At 50.2% G+C, this 23,462-nt stretch overlaps 1 protein-coding gene across 1 annotated transcript in view; it reads right to left on the bottom strand.

Moving 5' to 3' along the window:
* The window catches only part of NHS (Nance-Horan syndrome (congenital cataracts and dental anomalies)), a 209,658-nt gene extending 186,615 nt beyond the window's left edge, over positions 1 to 23,043 (bottom strand). Inside the window, exons 1-2 of the mRNA XM_004690075.2 lie at positions 22,988 to 23,043; positions 22,849 to 22,922 (exon numbers count right to left, since the gene is read on the bottom strand). Coding sequence (XP_004690132.1) covers positions 22,849 to 22,922; positions 22,988 to 23,043 — 130 coding nt within the window. The remainder of the gene's footprint in view (positions 1 to 22,848; positions 22,923 to 22,987) is intronic.
* Positions 23,044 to 23,462: the final 419 nt, after the last annotated feature.

Raw genomic sequence — 23,462 nt, 5'->3', positions numbered from 1 at the left:
ATCTGCCTGTTCTGCTCCCCACTCTGTCTCTGGTGAATCCTCTCACCCTCCGCATCCCTGGCCTGTACCCCAGTTCTGTGTAAATGAATAAATAAATCTTTAAAAAAAAAAACATACGGGCCAACTAGGGAGGAATACACTGATTTTTTTTTTCTTGCTCTCCTTAAGGTTCTGGAAAGATTAGACGATTTCTTAAGAGTATATTCAGTCAGCACGGAGGTTCGGGTGAGGACGTATGAAGGCAGGGGGACTGAGCGAGGGAAAAGGCCAAAGTGAGATGATTAAAACGGGGTGCGCGACTGGCAACAGAGTGGATAGAGTCAGGATAAACAGTGGGCTGAGATGCCCTGCCCTCCTTTCGTTTATATCAGGAGGTGTGCGGGGCAGTCTAAAGCAGGCCATTCTGAAGTCAAATGGCATTAGTTGTGTCTTGCTGGCACTGGACTTTCTGCCTGAAGGCTGAAATGCACATTTGCTAACTGGAGCATGGAGAAAGCTCCAGAAGGAGGAGGGGCAGAAGGCAGGAGGAGGAAGGGAGGGGGCCTGTCTCCTGGCCCCTCCTTCTGCTTGCCCTCTCCCCCATCACAGCCAGGAGAGCTGTTCCTGAGGCCTTGTTCACCTGACCTCCGCTCCGGTGCTTTGGATGGAAACTTCTAAATATTCAGTGAGGAGGATGGGAAGCTAACCAATGCCAGAAGGAGGAGATGAGAGGAACCATAAAAGACAAATGAGCTCGATTTTCCCCAACCTGACTTAGTGTGGTGTCTCAATGGTTGACCTACAATAGAGAACGCTAAAATTACACAGACAAAACCAGAACTGAGTTAAACAAATGCTCCACTGAATAATTTAGAGTGGACTTGTTCCCACTAGTCACCCCACCAAAAAAACGCTTTCTTTGAACGTGCTCCAGGTGCTGCAGAGACTCCTATTCCATGGACCCCAAATCTGCATGCTTGATTGTCCACTGAGGCAGAAGATCTGAAACTGCTGAACCATACAGGTCCCTGCAGCGCATCTTGATGAGATGCCATGACCTTTCCTTTGCCTGCCCTGGCAGGGGTCTCAGGGAAGTAAGATACTCAAAATATCCCAATACCTGTCTTGGTCTCCCCAAGAAAGGCCAGTAGCCCTGGTTGGTGTCTACATGCCCATAAACCAGGAATGCAACAGAACTTTCTTAGGAAGTGACAGTCGCTGCCATTTATGGAGGATTTGCAATTTATACAACACTACCTCATTTCATGCTCTAAACCACCCCTGAAAACAGGTATATTCCCCATCTTTCGGTAGGCCAACAGAGGCTGTGAGAATTAAGAAAGCTCCATCAATGATGGGACTAAGACACCACACGCCTGCCACACGTGTTCCTGCGCCCCTCGAATCCTCGCCGTCCTCTCTTGGCCATAGCTGAAGGTGTCTGCAGAGACATAAGCTCCCAGTCAAGTCACTGGGTGACACTCACAGAGTCCTGTCCCCAGCTGTGCACACAGGGGTTGCAGCCTTCGGGACTTATTTCCAGTGCTGCGTCTTCAGAGGAAAACTTCTGACCAGACACCCCAGGAGGAAGCGCAGCCAGACATGACAACAGGCTACAGTGGGCCCCCAGCCAGGCATTTCAATGGGTCCTTTCCTCCCTGTGCATAACCTCCAGATGACAAACAAACGATAAGACGCAGTGAGAATGGAGGAGGCTCCAGCACAATAAAGCCTGACCTCAGCCTAGCTAATGTCGCCTTCGGTCATCTGGCTCCCCAGGTTTATGGCTTAAGGAAGCAATTGCATCGAGGTTCCTGGGTCTGCTATTTGCTCTCCAGCGCTCAAAAGTCCCAGCCTGTGAATCATCTCTGGGAGTGCAGGCTGGGAAAAGCACTGGTCTTCCTTTCCCATCTATTAGGGGATGAATTTCATCACTGGTTCATTATCCTGGTTATCACCTCACACATACGCCTCAGGCTGCTTCTCAAAATAAAGGCAAAGTGGCTGCCAGGCACACAGAAAGTCACAGACTCAAACCCGGGATTCTGATGAAAATGGCAAAGATGTACTCAGACCTGCGGCCCGAAGGAAGATGCTTTGTTGCACACATAGTCCTCCTGTAGCGACCCGTCTCCATGGAAATCTTGTTATTTGTCCACCCACACAGAGCCTGTCTCCTCCCACAGCCCCGCCCGGCAGCTTGTGAGAGCTGGGAGGGGTCTCCCAGAAGGGTGGTAGGGGTGGTGGTGTCCCATCCGGCCCAGCCTGTGCGCTCTGCTCCCGCTGCTGTGATGGCGGCTACCAGGGCCTCACACTGCACCCTTTCTTGGGAGTTTGCCCTCAGCTACTGAGATCCCTGTGCCTGGGAGGTCCAAGCCCTTCCCATCCGCAGCTCCCTGCCACTGACTGGCCAACGTCCCACTCACAGGCTGCTCTCAATGGACCAGAGCAAAGCCAGACTCTATCTGAGGCCACGGCAGAGCGCAGCAACGCCCGCCTCCCTCACGCCCTTACACATCTCCCGAGAGCCCTCCCTATCTATGTCAGGCACCAGCACCCCTGTCTCAGACTCTGCTTCCAGGGAGCCTGGCCCAGGACACAGAGCGAGAAGCAAGGCTAAGCAATGGAATGGACGCCTGCAGGGAGGCTCTGCTCACAGCAGGCCTCTGGACCAAGGCAGCGCTGCTTTCCAATAGGGCTGTGGTCAGGTCCTTAATCAGGAGAAGGGACGGAAGGAGTGTGGAGGGAAGGGGAGGTGCACCAGGAAGGGCGGGTAATTCTGCCGCAACGAGGGGCACAGAGCAGAGGCAGAGAGCTAGCTTCTCCAGTTCCCAGCATTCACCACGCCCAGCCTCCCCAGACTGGTCAAGGAAAGAAATACCAACTTGCCAGGAGGATTTCTGGACTTTCCCAGCCAGCCATGGAACCCAGAGTTGTCCCTATGGCTACTAAAGCCAGGAGGGTCACAGCCACCAAAGGTGCCACAGAGCCCACGCTGGGTCAGGTCTGGACAGCACAGCCTCACACCCAGAACCAGGGAGAAGAGGGTTTAAAAGCCTCACTTCAATGTCAGCAGTAGCCAGAGAGGGGGGCCCACCGTCGGGGTGAGGTCAAGTCCAGGATCTCTTGGCTGTTTCCCTGTCATCACCCTGACCTGCCCACCATGGATGTCCGGCCGGGCTGAGCATCGTTTCTCTAGCAGTTCAGGGGCGCGAGCGGAGCACGGGACCAGCGGCTGAGCAACAATGCAGACATGGACGGTGTCATTCTCGTCTGGAACCCCCAACCTAGACATCACAGACGAGTGCCGCAGACTAGACCAAGCAGAATGGGTGGCAGGAACCTCTTGACTTACCTTGCAAAAGACGTATGCAGTGCCCCCAGCCTTAAGTTACATGCAACCTTGGGGCGAGGCAAGATATTGGGGGTGAATTGGGTGGAGACAGGCGTGGGAGGCCATCAAAGGGTTTACTCTCTGCCTCCATGGAGATCACCTGGGGCGAGATCAGTGAATTTCAGGGGAGGAGATGACAGCTCAAGAACGAGAGCTCTCTGACTCTACCGCGGGCATCTCCACTGGAATGGCGACTTTGGAGAATAATCTGGTAATACCTGAAGAACTAAAGAACAAGCCCTTGGATTCAGAAGCTTCATTTCTGCTATATACCCTAAAACAATAGTGTCAATGCTGGCTGCATCTTGGGGTTATCTGAGGAGTTGTAAAATAACAACTTTTTTTTTTTTACCCCCAGCAATTCGGCTTTAATTGGGTTGGGTGCAACTTGGCACTGGGACCTCTGAAACTCCTTTGGCAGTTCTGCTGTATAGAAAAGGCTGAGATCCACAGCCTAGAGACTTTTCCCCATGTACCATGTACCATGAGGACAGCCAGCAAGATTGTCTGTGGCAGCACTGTCTGTAGGAGCAAGCAAATACGCTTCAATAGGAAAATGCAGGAATCAGTTGGAGGGGGTCTCCCTTACGCAGGACCCCTCACGCCAGTAAAGGAAGAATTCAGCAACACCGTGCAGCAATAATATGCTTAAGTCCCAAAGCCAGTTACAGAAGAAACACCACAGTATGTGATTCACACAAATTTTAAAACACATGTATACTGCTTTTAAATACATACATATGTAGTAATATTAAAATGTATCTAAGCTAGAGCAGATAAACACAGAAATGAGAAGTTACCATGAAGAGTCAGTTACCGTGGGGGGGGCGGGGCGGGGAGGGCTGGCAGTAATCGGATCAGACAGGGAACACAGGAGCTTTCAGTCCTGAATGGAACATTTTATTTTTTTAAATAAATACAAAGCAAGCAAGGGAGAAATGTTAGCTTCGCTAGAACTGGATGGTGGGTACAGGGCTGTTATGCTATTCTGTTTGAAAGCTTGCATAATAAATATTTAAAGCTGCAGAACATAAAAGTGATCAAGCTGATAAAATGACTCAACATAAGCACAAGCCCCAAATTCACAGAAACTCAACAGTACAGAGAGCGACAGTAACAACTCCCTAAAAGAAGTGAAAGCAACAAAACCTTGCGATATTTTATTATTTAGACTTTATTCAGTCCCCCCAAAAAACTCAAGACATTAGCTGCTGCTATCAAATGCAGCCGTGTGTATTGAAAACAGCAGGCACCTGTCACAGGAAAGGAACAGAGTACAGGCCGCTCCGCATGTTCCCACCCATTCAGCCAGCGTTTCTTTTTTGAGAACCTATTGTGCACGCTCAGCCCTGAATGAGGTGTAAGGTTTCCCTTTTATCTCTTCCCAGTCCTGAACCCAAATGACCAGGAGTTTCCCTTTTCACCAGGAAGGGTTTGCAAAACTGCACTGTGGAGCGCAGAAACAATTTTTCTTACACCCGGGTCCTCCCTTTACTTGGAGGGTGACGGAATGAAACAAGCTGACCTTTAAGAGAGAAATATACATGGCAAATGGAACTCTGGGAGTGGAGGGGGCCATGAACAGAGGGAGGCTAGGATCCAGCAAATCGGGAGGGTTTCACAACACTGAAGGCTGAAATGGGGCTTTTAATCAGGCTGATGAAGTTGTATCCAGAAGAATGGGCAATGCAGCTGGTCCTCTGGGCCTATCAGCTTGTTGCCAAACCAGTTCTCCTGGCAGGGCCCTAGGCAGCATTCTTTCTGACATCTGCTTGCCAAGACACTCATGGACTCAGTCCTTTGTCAGGTCACTGGAGCTTTGGTCCCTGCATCCCAGAAGCAACAGAAGTTTCTGTCTGCGTCCCCAACGCACAACTGGACCAAGCCGAACCGCTTTCTCTCACCTTTGGGAACTCCTGGGAAACTCCACTTTTGGGGCTTGAAAAGCAGTCAAAATTGTATTGTTGCCTGGCCTATTGGAGGTGGGGGAGAAGAGAGGGGCAGAAGTGCCCTGAAGGAAGCGAGGGACAGGATGAGGAACCCATGGAACAAGAAGCTAGAGGGCACGAACTTAGGAGCAGACATGCACAGCCAGCCCAGGCCTGCCCCATGTCCACTCCTCACACCCGCCCGCTGGGCAGCCCACGAGGGCTCACCTCTGCAGCCAACTGGGAAGCACCAAGAGGAGACTGGAGAGCAAAGGGGAGGCGAAAGGAGGAGTTAGGGTGTCTCCTCCTTTTGCTCTTAGTCCTTGGCTGTATCTCCTCTGGGGCTGCAACCCCCAGCAGGTGGCCAAGCCTTGCTGCAGGCTTTGCAAGGTGTCTCCAGCCCTTGAGGTTCTGGAAGCATCACTACTTTCCTTGGTCCCTACAGCTTAGGCATGATAGCAGCATCCACGGCTTGAGTTCGATCCCCTGCCAGGGAGCCTACCCCCATGGCATGTCAACCCTCTCCTGTCTCATCCTCAGCAACGTATTTCAGTAGATCCACCTGTTCTGCTTCCCACTGTTTTTGGTGAATCCTCTCACCCCCCGCACCTCTGGCCTACACCCCAGCTCTTGTATGCAGAAAATTAAAGGAAGAGTGATAATAGCTTCCTGCCGTTTCTAAACATGGAGCTGGCTCGTCATTCTCTTTTTGGTTTCTCAGCTTTTCCACGGCCAGTGTAACCAGTCCCCTGTATTAAATTCCCTCTGTGTGAGATATCCACAGGGCTCCATGTTCCTGGTAAATGCCAGTGGGACAGACCCCAGAGGCAGCCACTTACTGATGGGTTCACGACTGGCTTTATCTACTGCTGGCTGACACCTGTGCCCACAGGCACTTGGTTTGGAGTGGGAAGGTCAGGTTCGTACCCTGCTGTAGCAGTGCTTGGCGGGGTGGGGGGGGGAGTGGGCGGGCCGCGGGTAACATTGGACATTTCGTCACCCTTCTAAGCCTCAGTTTTCTAATTTTTAAAATGGAGCTAATGTTGTCTTGCTGAATGGCCAAGAAGTTTGGGTAAGGGGGTGCTGAGGAAGGGACCTAAGTCCCTAAGCAAGTGTTACTGAGCTATCAGCATTATAATTGTGATTAAGTTTTTTGTCTACGGGTAACATTTTTATTAAATGATTCATTTTATAAATATAAAATGTTTGCTCTTCCCTACCTACTCATCTCTAAAGAGCAATTTTTATATTTTAAAGTGTGAATATTTCCCTTTCTTTGCTAGAAATGTTTACCATGTAAATACCTAGCCAGGCCATGGTAGAAGGGGGATTGCGGAGCTCTGTTGGAACAAGCCCCAGGTAAACACAGCGTTTCATGGGGCAAAGAGCATTCGCCTTGGCCACTGCTGTTCCCTGGGATCATTTAAAAGGCTGGAGTATATGTTGGCACAAGGCCCCCACCGTGGCAACAGGGCAGCAAGTGCACGCTCCTGTTCACAGACGTTGATTTGCACTTTATTTGGGGCTTGTCGATTTCTGATGGCTGGTGCTCCCCCAAACCAGTGGCCTTGGATCTTCTCATGGTTTGGGGGTAAAACTGTTGCTCACACGCAGATACTTTAGTTAAGGAGTCTGGTCTTAAATGTCTAAGTCTACATGTATGAGGCCTTCCCATCAAGGGTCCCGTGCCCCAACACTATCCAAACATTGTCAGAGGTGTGCTTTCACCCAGGTTTTGGGAAGCTGAGCCTTGTGGCTTGGCTACACCTGTTAACACAGCCCCAAGCAGCCCCTTCACTTCCCCTGCCTTTCATCGAGGACTAAAATTACAGCCATTGAGCTGGCCTCCCCTTCTGGGCCTGTAATCAGACACTACAGGACAGTCAGGGCTGTGGCTTGTCCAGGAAGAAAGGGGGAGAAGGGAGGGGACATTCAGGGACATGAGAAACGAAGGCCTCGGAGACCAGACCGTGAGAACAAACATGCAGCTATCTCGCCAAGGGCTGCACCCCACGCCAAGGAGGCAGGGTGCAGACCCCCTGGCTAGAAGTCCATGCATGTGTGCGCTCAAACACACACACACGGGCACACATACAGTGGAGACTGCCGTTTGGGGTGGGAGTTGCAAATTAGAAGCTTCCCAGGGATGGAAGGCAGAATTATAAAGGAACAAAGCACACTTTACGCTGAGTCGCTCTGCGTTCAGGAATGCCACTGGCAGCCACTGGCAGCCAGGCATGACCACCTCCCCGCTGTGTGACTTGGGCAAGCCCCTAAGCTCGCAGAGTCCCAGCGTTCTCATCCAAAGTAAAGATAACTCCCACAGCAGTTCAACAAGACAAGCCGTTCAGACTCTTCAAGGTGGAGGACTGGGGTGGGTGAGAGAAGGTGTGGGGCATGGACCTCCGGGATGAGACTCCTGCTGCAGCTGCCTCAGAGGTACGTTTCCTCTGGCAAGTTCAGCAATTCTGCACCTTCGCTTTCTGATCTGCACGATGAGCTTCAACACAACACGAACACCTACAGCTGAGGTGGCCGCCATGGTCAAGTGTGCTTAGTCACAGGCAACACAGTGCAGAGTCTGACGCGGGGAACAACCAGGGAGCAGTGGTTTAATAACCAGCAGGGCTGGGATTATTGGTCAGTGGTTATTCATCTCCCTCATGAAAGGTGAAGTAACCTTCACTTGATGGTTTTGGGTCTTGGCCACATGACTTGTTTGGCCAGTGGGAAGCTGCAAATGCCGCGTGATCTAAAGTTTAAAGTAAGCTTGTGCTGTGAGGCTTGCCTTCCTGGGTCTCTGCCACTGCCATCAAAGCCCCTGGTCCCAGGGGAAGAAGAGCCACGGGGTGCAGACCAGGAGCAAACTTGCGAGACTGGAGCCGCCCCAGATGAGATCCGCCCACGCGCAGACGTGCCCTCTGAAGCAGTGGCTACAGCTCTGTGCCCAACCCAGTCTGAGAAGAGATACGGTCGTAGGCGACAGTCTGGGGCGTTGTTACACAGCCAGGGCTGGCAGAGAGCTGGCATTGCTACTAATTTTACAATTCCGCTACAGTGTGGACACTTTGGGGGTTTAGGCTAAATCTTAAAATGCACTCCATTGCATTTTTAGGACAACTGTCATTCTAAAGGAGAAACAACGGGAGGACTTGTCTTCCACTGTAGGATATCCAAGGAAGCGCTGATTCACTCACTCAGCCACCATTCACCAAGCACCTTCTACCTGCAGACACCACCGTAGGTGCTGGGCCAACATATGCTTCGGCACCATCTGCATTTAATTCCTGCAGCTCAACCATCTTCTGCTGCCTGATATGCTGATCCCTGGAAGCCAAGTCGTGCCCGGCGATGCATTCGCCCCGGCCCGGGGAGGAGGCCTGCGTGCCACGTTCCCCGCTGGAGTCCACCAGAGTCTTTAGCCAGCCATGTGTCTGCTCAGCAGGAAGGCTGTCCGTGCCCGGCTCCTGTCAGGCCCGCGGAAACCACCACAGCCTCCAAATTGCCACTGCCATTCGGAATCCCAAGCCCTGCCACCTTTTTCCTGGACAAAACCCAGCTCACACCGGGGGTGGGAAGGCAATAACTTGCAACTCTCCCCCCCGGGGCTAACCCGGGTCTTTAACAGCTGACTGCCTCTCTGAGGCTCCGGGGAACTGAAAAGCAGTCTAGCTGGAAACTCCTCCAGGAGCTGATGCTGTTTAGAACCTGGCAGGAGCACGGATCAAGAGCTGGGCCGCTCTTTTATCATCCCTTCGAGGCAGGCCATCTAAGAGTCCATTACGCAACCTGGGCTAACTGGCAAATGGCCAGGTCAGTGCATTTCAGAGTCGGGGGCACCTCAGAGCCATTTCACCCACGCGGCCCTGCTGCCCTCTGCCTTGGGCCTGGGGATAAAGAAAGGGTTTAGTCTGCAGATTATCCCATTTGGACTCCACTGTGAGCCATGAAATAATGGAGCTTGTGTGTGGAGTGTTCACAACTCTCTGAAAGACATATTTCTTTTCTTAAGTGCAACACAGTCCACGGTGGCATAAAAATAACCGGCGAGTGTTTATTTCTTCTAAATGCTTGCTTAGCTTCTAGAAATGTAAAATGTGTGTCCCCTGAGGTTTGAGTTAATGCAGAGGGCTGTGGCCAGTGGCATGAGGGCGACCTGGGCACCTCCGCGGACCCGGCGGAGCAGTTACCTCGAGGCTGAAATTGGCCGTAAACCGCAGCTTTTACTTTCTATCATGCTTCCTCCAGGACAGCTGTGACTGCTGGTAGGTGTGATGTGACACATTCTCACCATCCGAGCTACAGGAGGCAGCGGGGCACCTCACGCTGCTTGTTTGGAAACCACTCCATCGACTGCGGCTCCCTCAGGACAGGGTGCGCTTCTGTAGACCTGGCACTTTTTATTCTGAGCTTTGGCACTTAGCCCTGTCGGGACCTGGATGACCCGTGGGTGTGGGTCGGCCCCTCCCAGGATAGCTAATTCCTAGATCCCAGTGGCTCACCTAGCCCATTGTTTATGTGCAAATGAACCACTCCAGCCCAGACTCCCAAGCCTCTTGCCCACCAGCCACCTGCACTAACCATCCGGGGTCAGGTCTAGAGGGCCGGAGACAGGCGTCCCTAAAAGAACCCCAACTGGCCAATCCCAATTTGTTGTTTCTCAGCATGTTAAAAGGGAATCCCCTCGCACCCTGCAGCAGAACTCCAGAGAACCCACAAAAGAGTACAACCTGCCCCTCTTCATCCCTCAAACACCCAGCAGCGTGTCAGAGGGTGCTTTCTCTCCTTGCCCTCGCTGCTCAATCCTCCTGACATCTCCAAGGCCGTCTAGTATCCCCTCTATTGGGCACTTATCTTTCACCCCCTCGCTGTTTCTTGCCGCCTCCTCTTTGCCTCTCACCCAAGTAAACCTGCGGGGAGGGCTGTGGTTCATCATATCCTTGACGCTTTCCCTGTAACAAGCCTGTCACACTGGAGACGGCGGCTGCTGTTGTCACTACTATCAAGATGGCGAAGACTGTTAGCTCTTTGCTTATCTCAGACCCACTTAGGAGTTCCAAGGGAGGTGAGTGCCGTTGGGATCCCCACTGAGAACAGAGAAGTGGGGGGGGACTATCATTAGTCACAGCAACAACGCTTACCAAGTATTTAAATCTCATTCACTCATTTATTTAATTTGTATGCATTCAGTTATTTTTTGATGCTCTTGAACATTTGATAAAAAATAAGACTGAAGGGAAATAAAACAAAGCCGAGGTTCCCAAATGCACACCCGAAGATAATGTTCCCCCTGGGGGTGCTGGCAAAGCTGCTAGAGCTTTGTGACTGATGGGCCTCATGGTTACTCTGAGGAGAAAATCTTAAGAACCACAAGCTCACGCTGGTCTAGCCTTGCATAGGGGGCCGAGAGCTACCCAGCGGGGTGGGCTGTGCCTCCTCTCTGCATAGCTTTACTAACCACGGAGGCTGCCTGGTCTTCTCTGTCTGATCTCTACATTTGCTGCCCTAGCAGCTGGCTTTGAGCAAGAGACACAATGCTGTCAGCGCCAAGATCCGGCTGCTCAGTTGGATCACAAATACCTGCTACTCATCAAGGACCCCTATTGAGCTGTTGGTATTCTAAAGCTATTAAAAGAGGCACATTTTCCTAACAATGTCTGGGTGCTGGGTGCTGGGTGCTGGGTGCTGGGTGCTAGGCTGTGCCGCAGAAAGTAGTGCAAACACCTTTCAAGAGCTAAGTACAAGAATACTTTCCAGCAGCTTTGCTTATAATAACCAACCCAACATCCATCAGCGGGAAAACAGATAAGCCAGTTGTGGCATATGCTTGTCCTGGAATACTACGCAGCAGTTCAAAGTGAAGCACTCGCCCAACAACTCCTTTTGTGTGATTCCATTTAGATACAGTTCAAAACCAGGCAAAACTAATACATGATGACAGGAATGAGAATAGTTAGCTCTGGGTGGGGCATACTGACCAGAAGGAGACATGGTCTTGATGGTAGCTATGCAGACATACGACATACAGTGTCCTGTTATAATTATTGTCATGTATGTAGTTGTGCTATTTTCGAACCTGCCTTTCCTTTAAAAATCTTCTAAACAAGATGGAACAGAAGCACATGTGTGCATGAACAAGTACACACGCTACACACACAATACAACCCTCAGCACAGAAAAGGCCAGACAGTGGGAAATACATTTAACACACAACACATACTTGTGCCATTAGGCACATAAAGGAGAAGCTAATTTATGGCTACACGCTGACAGAAAAAGATAGGTGACTTCCAAAATCCAGAAAACATAGTATCTCTCAGGAAACCAAGCTTCCATGGCTGCAAGGCCAGAGTCAAGAGAAGAAATAATGCCAGGCCAGAAGCAGCAAAGTTTGCCTTTCCCTCCTGAAATGTCAGTGCCCACTGATCACTAAATCACTCCCACGGCTTATTAAAGTAAATGTCATAGGAAGTTACGGACACCACCTTATTCATTAAATGCACTTGAAGAGCCTTCTGGGGGAGAATTATTTTTTTTTTAACATGGAACAAGAACTTTGCATAGCAGTGAGAAGGTTAGCATTTACACCAGCTGGGGGGTTCACTCCTCACAATGAGTGGGTGTTGGGTGACTTGTTTTCATTCTTGGGCTGCACTAAAAAGAAGAATGTGAAGTTCAAACTTTGAGTCAACTTCCCATGCATTCATCTGTCTCCACAGGAACATATGTGGCCTTGTGCTAAGGAGGTCATAGGTAGATCTTCCTAGACCATGCATTTTGCTCTATGGTAGAGGACATGCATGATAAAGGTCAAAATCACATAGACTATGAGCACAAAATGAACATTTATTTTTAAATTAAGTCTTCAAAGTAATTTTGTACTAGGAAAACTGCACCCCAAGCTATTAAGGTACTTACTGTTTTGTCTACCACAGGAGCACTTCCATAGAAGAAGAAATGAAAAGTATTATCTAAAGTTATACAGTCACAGTGGTATATAAATTTAAATTAACAAAAATTTTAAATAAAATTAAAGGCAATTTAAAAATCCATTTCTTCACTCCCACTAATCCCATGCACAGTGTTTAGTAACCATGAGTGGCGCACAGCTACCATGTTGGACAGCGCTGTTTGAGAAGAGTTCTACCACGGCGTAGAGTTCCATTGGACAGTACTGGCCTAGATTTAAAAATCTGGTTAGGGGCCCTCCCTGGTGGCGCAGCGGGTTAAAGCACTGCACTAAGAAGCTTAAGCCACTTCCGCATGAGTTCGATTCCTGCCTGCCCCAGAGGTGATCCACGTGGCGCGGCAGATCTCTCCTGACCCGCCCGCTGCTCCCCTCAGCAGTGTACTTCGTCGATCTGCCTGTTCTGCTCCCCACTCTGTCTCTGGTGAAGCCTCTCACCCTCCGCATCTCTGGCCTGTACCCCAGTTCTGTATGAATAAATAAATAAATCTTTAAAAAAATATCTGGTTAGGGACCCTCCCTGGTGGCGCAACTGGCTAAAGCACTGCACTATGAAGCAGCTTGCACAGCTGTTTCAGTGCAAGTTCAATCTCTTGCCCAGGAGGTGACCCACATGGCGCGGCAGACCTCTCCTACCTCCCTGCTGCTCCCCTCAGCAGTGTACTTTGTAGATCTGCCTGTTCTGCTCCCCACTCTGTCTCTGGTGAATCCTCTCACTGCTCCGGCACTTCTGGCCTGTGCCCCAGTTCTGTATGCATAAATCAATAAATAAATCTTTTTTTTTTTTAATCTGGTTAATCTCTAGAGATGCTTAAAGATCCTTCCATCTTTGCTTGAGAAGAGGGGAAGGGCTGAAGCTTGAGACTACTATAAAACTGAGCTCAGTTCCATGGCTACATTCATTTAGAGCCTACTGGGTGCCAGGTGCTGGGAGAAAAAGAAATAAGCATAGACTTTGACTGTAAGAAACATGTTCATCGATTACTCTAACGCAAGGACACAGTACCAGAAATTCTGTCTACAACACATCTAGAAAACCACTCTCCCCGCCAACCCACAGAAACAGTAGCTTCAGTTCCAAGATCTATCCCATTCCTTGATAAAGCAGGTAGGAAATGAATATTAAACAGCTGGCATAGAAATTAACTAGGGACTGAGGTGTTACAGTAGGGGACCCTGATTTTTGGTTTGAAAAATCCCTTGCAAACTAGTAGAAGCGAATTGTGAGATTCAGTGCAAAGTGGCAAAAGCAAGGTTACTAAGGATCTGGCGAAGGGCTCTTATGGCAGAAGAGATGGATATTTGTTCTCAAGAAGGACGTGAAGGACTAGACGAGGCAGTAATAAGTAAAAGGAAAGAACATGGTACTTGGGCTCAACGGAGCAAAGCCGCGAAGTGCAAACGCTTTTCTGATTTGTTCTCCCACCTCTAACTGGCATATGCGTAGCCACTGGCATAGACAGTGCCCAGGGTCGAAGACAGACATGGCATGTTCCCTGGGCCTTCCACCTTACTCTTTACTATGAGGCAGGGCAGCCCAAGGATATTTTAAGAACGGGGATCTTAGAAACTCAAGTTGAGGTTGCTTGCCAAAATGAATGCCCTGCAAGTTCCCCATTTCTCCGAGAGGCCTTCCGGTCACCCCCAAGGGCCTGCATGGTCGGCACTGCTTGTCCCACCTTCTGCCATCTCCAAGTTTGCCTCCCTGGCTTCACACCTCACCCCCTCTGCTGCAGCCTCACGCCTCCTCGCTCCCCTAGAGCAAGCCAGCGCACCTCCTGCGCCAGGACCTAGGCATGCAGGATTTCGTCTGCTTGGGATCTTCTTCCCCAGATACCATGACTCATTCCCGCAGGGTTTCCTCATCTGGCTCCTCCTCCATGAGGCTTCCCCTGACTGCCAGTGTGACAAAGCTCCTCGGTCATCCTCACCTTCATCCCCACTTGACAAGCCAAATCAACCATGTGTGTTCTGTTTACCTACTGTCCTCATAGTCTAGTCTCCTTCCCAGACTCTAAGTTTTCTGAGGGCAGAAATTTGTGGGTTTTGTTTACTCCTGCTTCCTCAACACTGAGGACACTGCCAGGAACATAAGAGTAGCTCAGTGAATATGTGTTGGGTGGATGTTGACTGAATGAGATTGCGCCATTGTAGCCCACTCTCACTGCCCCCACATAGCCCTCAGACCCTGAGGTAAGTGCCTGTCGGCTTCCAACCGCCGGGCGCCTGCACCCCTGAGCCTGGGACCAGCTGTCCTGAGCCAGCACTGCAGCACAACTCTGCCCACACAGGAGGAAGGCTGGAAATGCCCAGGATCTGCCACCCCCAGAGCAACTCCAGCCAATGACTCTAGGAAGGGTGGAGTATAACTACTCCAGCTGCCTCGCTCCTTGGGTGGGGCAATTCTGCAGGATTAGGCTTGATAAGGTCCCTTTACTGGCTTCCTCACATCTCAACACCTACTAGTGTTTCTGAAACCCCCAAAAGAGCTACCTAGCCCCAGATCCAGGTCTCAGCCTCTGTTTGTGGGGGAACCGGCCCAAGACAGCTGGAGGGCGGGCTGGTCACACCGGAGCGAGCCTTCTCTCGCCCTACTACTAAGCAGCACACCCACATGTGGAGCCAACACGAGGTGCCCAGGTCCTGCCCTCCGTGCCATTAGTGGGGCCAGGCAGACTGAGGACTGCTGCCCCATTATAAGCTCTGACCACCCCACTGTTAAGCACATTCCAGGGAAAAGAGAGGGTGGAAAAGGCCAGAACCACATTCCTCGACAGCTGACCCCAAGCCCCAGTGACAGGTCCCCAACCAACCAGAAACTGAGCAAACAAAGGCGCCCTGCTCCTTCTGTAGGCTTCTGATAAGATGTTCCTATTTGTCAAGAGGCCTAACCCAACTAATCCAAGCACCCTGAAACTATCAGCACTCTAAACCCCACGGCCCTCCCCTGCCAACCTGCCTGCCCTCGACTCCGTAGTCCCTACATTCCCCTGCTCTCCTCCCCACCAGAGGCATTCCCTCCCGCGAATAAATCAGAGCTCTGAATTTTCTTGTGATGGTGTAACAAGTTGGCAGTGGGTATGACATGTAGCAGGGGAGGGCACAGGAGCCCCTAAATCAGAAATAATAAGGTTTCTCTCTCATAAGCAGTATGAAATGAGAGGCTACAAGCAAGGCGGCTGGAGACAGCAAAGGGATGAGGGGGAACAAGAAGGGAAACGAGGTAGCCGGGGCAGCGTTAACCCACTTTGCACTAACACGCTTGCAGAGGTGTGTGTGAACAAAAGGCACGCCAGGCTGTTACATGACAGATAACTGGCCAGAGAAGCAGAAGAGGCTTATGGGAAAATGCTGCTGTCCAATGACCACTACCATTGGACATTTGATTAATCGGCATTTACAAGTAGTAACAAGATGCAAACTTGGCCTAAAGGACAACGCAGAGGACAGGAAACGGCACCAGCAGATGGACAGGCAGGAGGACACCCGGGAAAGGCTGAGCCATGCTCTCGGGGAGCAAGTGGCTAGCAAGTTCTTAACTCTGTGGCAGAAACTACGGGCCACTCTGGAAGAACCGGGAGCTGCTATCTGCTCTTTCCTTAGCTTGTTGTCTAAGAGACATTCGTTGTGCATGCAGTGGAAGCCGGTGGAACGCTTGTCTCAGCTGCGAGTCTTGTTTCTACATTATTCTGGTCAGAGCGTATAATCCAGGACCTGCTTCCCTCTCATCCTTTGGCCCCATATTTCTGAAGGGCTGCTGGGCTGTCGATACAACCCAACTCAAAAGTCAGAAGACAAGAAAATGGCCCAATTCTAAACATCCGGGGACTTGTGAGCTGCCCTTACTCATGCTCCTGCTGTCCCTCTCCATGCTTCTCTCCCCTGTCCCAGTCCCTTAACCTTTCTGTGTTCCAGAAATTGCAGCTCAACCCAAGGCAGAAAGGGAAGGAAGGAATGATGCCTCACTCTCAGGCACAGGAAGGTATTTTAGTTCCCTGGGTCTTAGGGACGCCATTTGAAAGACTGCATGTCTGGGTCAGGTCAGGGGCTGACGGGTAGTGCAAGACCAACTCGTCACACAGGATGCTGGGTGTGCCGGCCAGACCCACGTTCGGGATTAAGTATTCCCCCAGCTGCGTGGGGCTCACAGCTCTTTCCTGCTCTGGGAATTGCCTTCGGTGGTGGGAGCAGCCTCACACAAGGCTCTGGCTCCCGCCCACTTGGGGAGACCTGTATGGAAAAAAATGGTCCACTGACTAGAGAAGACAGCAGCCCGGGCCCCTCGTGGCAATTTAGGACAACATGAAGGACCACCTCACCTCCCAGTCGACACCCCTACCATCCTGCATGGCAGTTCAACACCTCCCCCTGCCCGTTCCTTTCCTTTCCCTGCTCCTGTGTGGATGCCCCAGAGACCCAGTGAGCTTCCTGTACACAAATCTCTGTCTCAGAGTCTGTCCAGGGACTCCAGCCTCAGACAACTGTGAGGAGGAAGCGCATCATCCGGAAATCATTTGCCAGCTAGATTCTTCACTGAATTTAAACCTTAAACAGAACACACTAGGGCTCCACAAACCCTAGGCTTCTCCGGACACAGAGGTTTGCTCTACCATAAATCACCTAGTGGTAGGATTCAGGGAACAGAGGAAAGAGTAGGATAAATGGTCAGCTGAAATGAGGCTCCAGGGTCTACCACATTCCTCAGATCCCAGTTCATTCATTCTCCATGGCAAAGGTAGGCTGAACCAGCAAATGTGGTGTCCATGGAAACCCAACGCAAGCCACATATGTAGCTTTACCTTTCCAGTAGTCACACTAAAAATAAATAAATGAATAAAAGGAATCAGAGGAATTAAGTTTAATAGTGTATTTTATGTAACCAAGCATGTCTAAACTATTATATCAATATGCAATCAATGTAAAAGATTATTACTAAGATATTTTACAGCCTTTTGTTCACATCAAGTCTGAAGTTTTTCATACCTAAATTACATCTCAATTTAGTAGCAAAGTTTTCACCCAAAAACCTGAGTTATACTTAGATTTCATGAAATAGATGCATGGGAAAGTAGATTTACAGTATCAAAGTTGTTCCAAAGATTCTAAAACTTTTTCAATTGATGAATCAATTATCAGTTTTAGGAATCAATTCAAATTAAATAACATTTAAAATTCAGCTGTTCAGTCACACTAGCCATAGTTCAAGTGTCCAGTAGCTGCCCATGGGTCCCGCCTGGCTGCTGGACAGCATCGCATTGCCCTTCTTGACAAGTGAATTTGCGGGTTAATAATAACTGATTATTTACTTAAAAACAAAACAGGTCACATATGTCAAAGAAAAAGCTTCTAGGGTAAATGAACCACCATTCAAGAACATCACACTTATTTCTAGTTGGGCTCTTTAAAAAGAATTCCACCTGGGCCCTCCCTGGTGGCGCAGCGGGTTAAAGCACTGCACTAAGAAGCTAAAGCCACTTCTGCATAAGTTCGATTCCCGCCTGCCCCGGAGGTGACCACATGGCGTGGCAGACCTCTCCTGACCCGCCCGCTGCTCCCCTCAGCAGTGTACTTCGTTGATCTGCCTGTTCTGCTCCCCACTCTGTCTCCGGTGAAGCTCTCGCCACCCCTGAGCCTCTGGCCTGTACCCCAGTTCTGTATGTACAAATAAATAAATCTTTAAAAAAAAAAAAAAAAGAATTCCACCTGAATGGGATCAAAAACGTTGGGGGGAGGGAAATGCACTGGACTATGGTGATGGCACACGGGTAATTTGGTGATGGGAAGCCCACGGGGATGACAACTGAGATGGAAAAAGGCACCAAATGATGTAAAAATAAACTATTATATATAAAAAAATAATTCCCCCTACCATCACTTATTCTTTCCCACCACTTAGTAAGTTCGCTTCTCATTTTTTCTTCTGGTATGTGTCAAGATTTTACTGGTACACTCAGAATTCCTGGTTTGGCTTGATACTCTGTGGTAAATAGATCATGTGGATTTATGTTGAAACTTTTCACTCTCTGCACATCATTGGAAATTTTGAATCTTCCTTGCTCAATCATACCCAATATACAGTCTCTGTTCATCCACACCTCTGCAACAGCAGAATGGAACCCTTTCTTCCTGCCACAGCTGCAGTCTGGAACGTGAACTCCCATGGACTCACCATAAAAGTGCTCCGCAAGCAGAGCCACGTCATCCCCCTGCGCCAGCGTCCTTGGGCTCCAGAGAATCCAGACCAACTCCCACCAGATTCTACCAAATACCCATCCCAGGTCTCTGACATGGGGCCAAATGCCTCTGGACACAGAATTTGCAGAGAACATTTCCTGGGCTGCCAGCTGGGTGGCACTGTAATAACCACTGACCTTTGACCTTTCAAGGTAAGTTTAAAGTTGCCCTTTGTTGCAGAGAATGTTCTTCGTGCATTAAGACTCAAAGGGGGTTCCCACTGGAAGAAACTTTAGGAATCAACTCATCTCTCCCTGGGGACCTTCATGGTGAGAGCTTACAAAATTGGATCCCGTAAGATTTTCATCTTTAAGAGGGCAGTAAAGATTCGCTTTCTCATGACCCCGAACAGCTCTAATGTGTCTGTCACTGGCACTCCCACTCTTGTTCTTCACTTATCTTCCCTTCACTTTCTTCATGCTCCTGGTCCCCCTAAAGACAGAGACGATTCCCCCAAGGTACAGCATCTTCAGGCTTTCCCTCATCACATTTCACATGCCAACCAAATACCCAGATCTTAACACAAGTGGACATGGTGTCGGGGCGTCCATGGGAAAATCAAGCCTATCAGATTGCAAAGTCAAGCCAGGATGAGACAGAAGAATCCTTGCAGAAATTTATAACCACTTCTCATTGTATAACACAAGGTTCATCAGACGACATTCTGCTGTGAAACCATTTAGTGTTCTCTGATTAAGAGTTCACCCCAGAGGTTAAGTGCTCTTAGTAGAGATTAAGCTCCTGCCTACCCTTTCCTGCCCCACAACCCCACATCTCCATCCCTGAAGTTGCATGCCCAGAGGTTCTCCTGGTGCACAGAGACTGTATTTCCTACCGCTCATCTCTCCACCTGCAGAAGCATCTCTTAGTGATGAGTGTTCCTACAGTTTGATTCTGACTCTGCTAATTTCCTAATTATAGGGATAGATTTTCTGCCTCATTATTCTAAGTAGTTATATTTCACTTAGGCTCAGAGAAAGGAGCCACCAAATGGGGCTTGAACTTTTTCATCCAGTGTAACCTTCATTTCCTTGTGATTTTAATTACAGCAGTAAAATAAATAAGCAACACTGCAAACAATAGAAGGCATTTGTTAGAAGGGCATTAACAAATGATACTGTAACAGTGATTATTTTCGTAGGTTAGAAACCAATGCGTTAGCCACTGAAATGTTTAAAAATAGCTCGGTTTAAATGATAATGGGATAATCTCTTCGGATTTCAAAAATGTAAGGGTTGCTTTTTTTTTTTCACCTCAGTGGCTCATGCAAAATTGGGAAGGCCGGAGAAGGAGAGGAGGCAACCCAGACTGCCAGGCACGGAGGCTTGAAGGTCTGACGAGTCAGCAGGCCTCATCGGAGTTGTGGCTGGCTATGGGTCTCAGCACTCAAGCCATCTCAAATGTGCAGAGATATACAAACCAAAGTAAACAAATACAGAGGCAAACAAGAAGAACGGCATGGAGTAGAAGGCACAACCCGACCGAAAGCTAGTTCTTTGAAAAGCCTAATGAAAAGATAAACCTCTGCTAAGAATAATCAAGGGGCAGAAAGGAGAGCAACAATGCGTAATACTGGCAACGTGCGAGAACACAGCAGCTGAGAAGCTTCCCGTCACCTACAGTCGGGGTCCAACGTGGGCATCAATTTTCTGAATTTTAGAGCCAACTTCATTCATTCAATGTTCATGGGTGTGCCCGAGAAATGGATGATGGAGACCCGCATCCCATCTGAAGCTCACCTGCTCTGTCTACCAAGACAAAGCCAACACAGCAAATCCGTATATCGGTGCCAGGTAGCAGAAGAGCCTCGAAGAAAGGCAGAGCGTTTTAGGAGCAGAGGTGGCTAGGAGGCCATTTTACACAGAGGTCAGAAAAGGCCTTTGCAGACTGGGTGACTAAGCAGGGCCATAGAGGACATGGGAAAGCAGGCTGTGAGCAAATGTGGGAAGAGAACAGCCAGTGCAGAGGTCCTGACACCAGGAAGGCGCACGGCGCGGGCCCAGCACAGCAGGGTGTGAAGCAGTCCCGGCAGGGCGAATGCGCTGCGAGACCACCGTGCACCGCCGAGACGCGGCCAGGAACACCAGGAGGCCAAGCTCACAGCTTCCTAGTGGCAACCGCCTGAGACTGTGTGTGATGTGAACTGATAGGACCTTAGAGGGGGAACAAAGAGGGGAGAGGGGTTTTCGGGGGAGAGGGGTGGAGAGCAAACAAGATTTCTGCTTAAATAGTCCCTGTTGATTCAGAATCATGTTCAGTTGTAATTGGCAAAGTTGCAATATGGAAGAAGAGTAAACAAAACCCAGTTTAATCAGGAGAATTGATGTACCCCCCAGGACCTTCACCCCCTCCATGTCACCATGAAATATAAGGTACCCCATATGCTGGCTCTAACCACAATGAACCTGAATGAGGGCATTTGTTTAGTTTGAAATGAAACCACGGGATGAGATGCTACCTCTCACACCAAAAGGAACGAGAAGGAGTTTGGGGGAATTAGATGTATCTGTCTGTAGAAGTAGTCAGGACTATTTTTCAAAATTGAAAGGGAAAAAAAGGCAATATCTTGGTTCTTTGTGGGCACTGAGGTCTTGCAGGGGGCAAGAGAAATCCAGAAACAAATGGTAAAGCAGGAAGAGCCCTGGATTCAGAGAGCCGTCGGAGGCCAGCACCGGCCCTTCACCTCCCCGTGTCTGAAATTCGTCCAGGGCTTTCTAAGCACTCCTGCCTCAAAACTAGCTGCTGAGCAAGGAGCCAGTAAAAAGGAAAGCCCAGTTCCCTGGGGAGTCTCCGCCTTGACCAATGCAACGCTGCTTTGCGGGGCAGGCAGGGTCGCGCCAGACTGATTGAAAATCTGGTGTCTCCACCAGAAGCCCCCACGAGGAACCTGTGAAGACAGCAGCCAGTTCTTCCCATCACGGAGACAAGTGCGCCAGATGAGTTTCTGAAGGTTTAGTCAATAGCACAAAAGTTCGGTAGGTGCAGCACACGGGGCAAGAAGGTCTGAGTTTCTGGACTAATTCGAAACCCCCCCCCCGCCCCCGCCGCCTTGGAGGTGGTGAAGACTGAGATGGGAGGGGTCTGGCGCTGGGTAGAGATCTCCTTGCAATGGCTTCCTTCCCAGAGAGGCAAAGAGCTTTCTGTTCCTTCTCTCCATTTTACAGTTGACCAAATTACAATAAGATTTGTTTCAGACTTTTCTTTTCACTAAGAGATACTCCAACTCTAGCCAATTCCTTCCATTCAAACCCGGACTCGTACACAGATGTAGCTTCCTGTGAATTGAACAGCCATGATTAAATGTCGTTCTTCAACTTTTGACTGTAGACCAAGCCGACCTGGCAAGGTGCTTTCGTATCATCTAACTCTAACCTGTCTTGAGCATTGAAATCGTTTCTAATGCCCTCCTATCAAAACATTCCTTCAACTACCTGAGGACAACAAATTGGATTTTTCCAGACTTCCCGCATCTGTTTCCCAACCACTTCCATATGGCATCCCTCTCCCCCTCCCCAGGCTCACCCGTCCACCTCCCCATGCTCCACGGCAGCTTTCTCTTGAGGTAGGAGGCAAATACGATGCCCAGCGGGGCAGGAGGGCAAAGTGCCCTCAGCATGCCTGTCTGCCTGTGTGCACACACGTCGGGGTGGGAGTGGGGGGTTTTAAGTAAATGTCATTTTGCAGCTCATGCCCCAGTGTCACCGCTGATGCCAGAGAGAATTCCATTATGGACAGGGGCAAGCTGCAGGCTGAAGTGCAGCCAGGCAGAGGCCGCGCCCCTGAGGGCAGGTGGGTGCGCTGGGGAAGCTTACCTGGCCAAGTGCATAGAACAGCCTCAGCTGGCACCCTCAGCCCCTCCCCCCCGTCAAGAAGCTTAAAAATAGACAAGAGCAGCAGGCGAGTGGACACTGCTGCACGTACAAGTATGAAGCCATGAAAAGCAAACACAAAAATGGTATGTTTCTAGAGGAAGAAGACACTCGCAGACCCTGGGTCCTGACCGGTACGCAGTCCATCCTCCCCCACACCCTCAAAGGCAGACTCTTCTGAGATACAGGCAACCCTGCTTTTGCCCTCCCATCTACTGCTGAGAAATTAGCCGAAGGGAATTTCATTTTTTCTTCCCCTCACAAATACCATTACAAACACTAGCCATGAACAAGCTTGGCCGTCAGGGGCACAAGGAGCTCCTTCCTTTCCTGCCGCCTGCTGCTGTCCTGACCATGGGCACACACAGAAATTTCACTGGAGGCCTCCACAGTGCTACTTGAATTCCTTCCATACTTTTGCTTTGGGGCATGGACAGAGACTTACGGGCCGAGCGGCCAAGTGCATGGTTTCCTTACCCTGCATGATCAGCACCCTCTCACCAAATCCATGGAGGGCGCCCAACTCCTGGCTGAACTGCACGACCCGACACCTGCAGCACCCACATTTGGATGGCCCCGTCGCTTCTGAAACCCCCTCTCTGACCATCGCCCTCACCACTCTCGCAGCTCAGGGCAAGTGCGTTTCTGCATCCGCAGCTCGCTGGCCTCCATGGGTGTGCTCGCAATGGGCGGCCAGCTCCCCTCTGCTCCCCAGGAATGAAAGGCATGTCACAAGCCAACCGGCGGTGCCCAAATACTGCCAGCTAGAGCATCAGAGCCCGCGCCCGCCTCGGTGGGCAAGGCCGGCATCCCCATGTGCCCGGTTCACCCACTGGGCCTGCCCCCCCCCCCCCCCCCCGTCTCCAGAGACTCGCTGAAGAGCAGCACCTGCGTGGCTTTGCCTGACATTTTCTGTGATTTCCCTGAAAGTCAGGGAGGACATGGGTGAGCGGCACAACGGTGGGGCGTTTTCCAGTACATTCGCCAAACCCGGGAGGTGCAAGCAGCCCCCTGCACCTAGCTGCGGGCACAAGGCCAGACACTGGGGTTCCCGTCCCCATCAGCTTCACCTTCCACCCATTACCTGAACT

Source organism: Condylura cristata, unplaced genomic scaffold, assembly GCF_000260355.1.
Source record: "Condylura cristata isolate star-nosed mole 26May11 unplaced genomic scaffold, ConCri1.0 scaffold00027, whole genome shotgun sequence".
Taxonomy (NCBI): Eukaryota; Metazoa; Chordata; class Mammalia; order Eulipotyphla; family Talpidae; genus Condylura; species Condylura cristata.
This window is presented reverse-complemented; position numbering and strand designations above follow the sequence as displayed.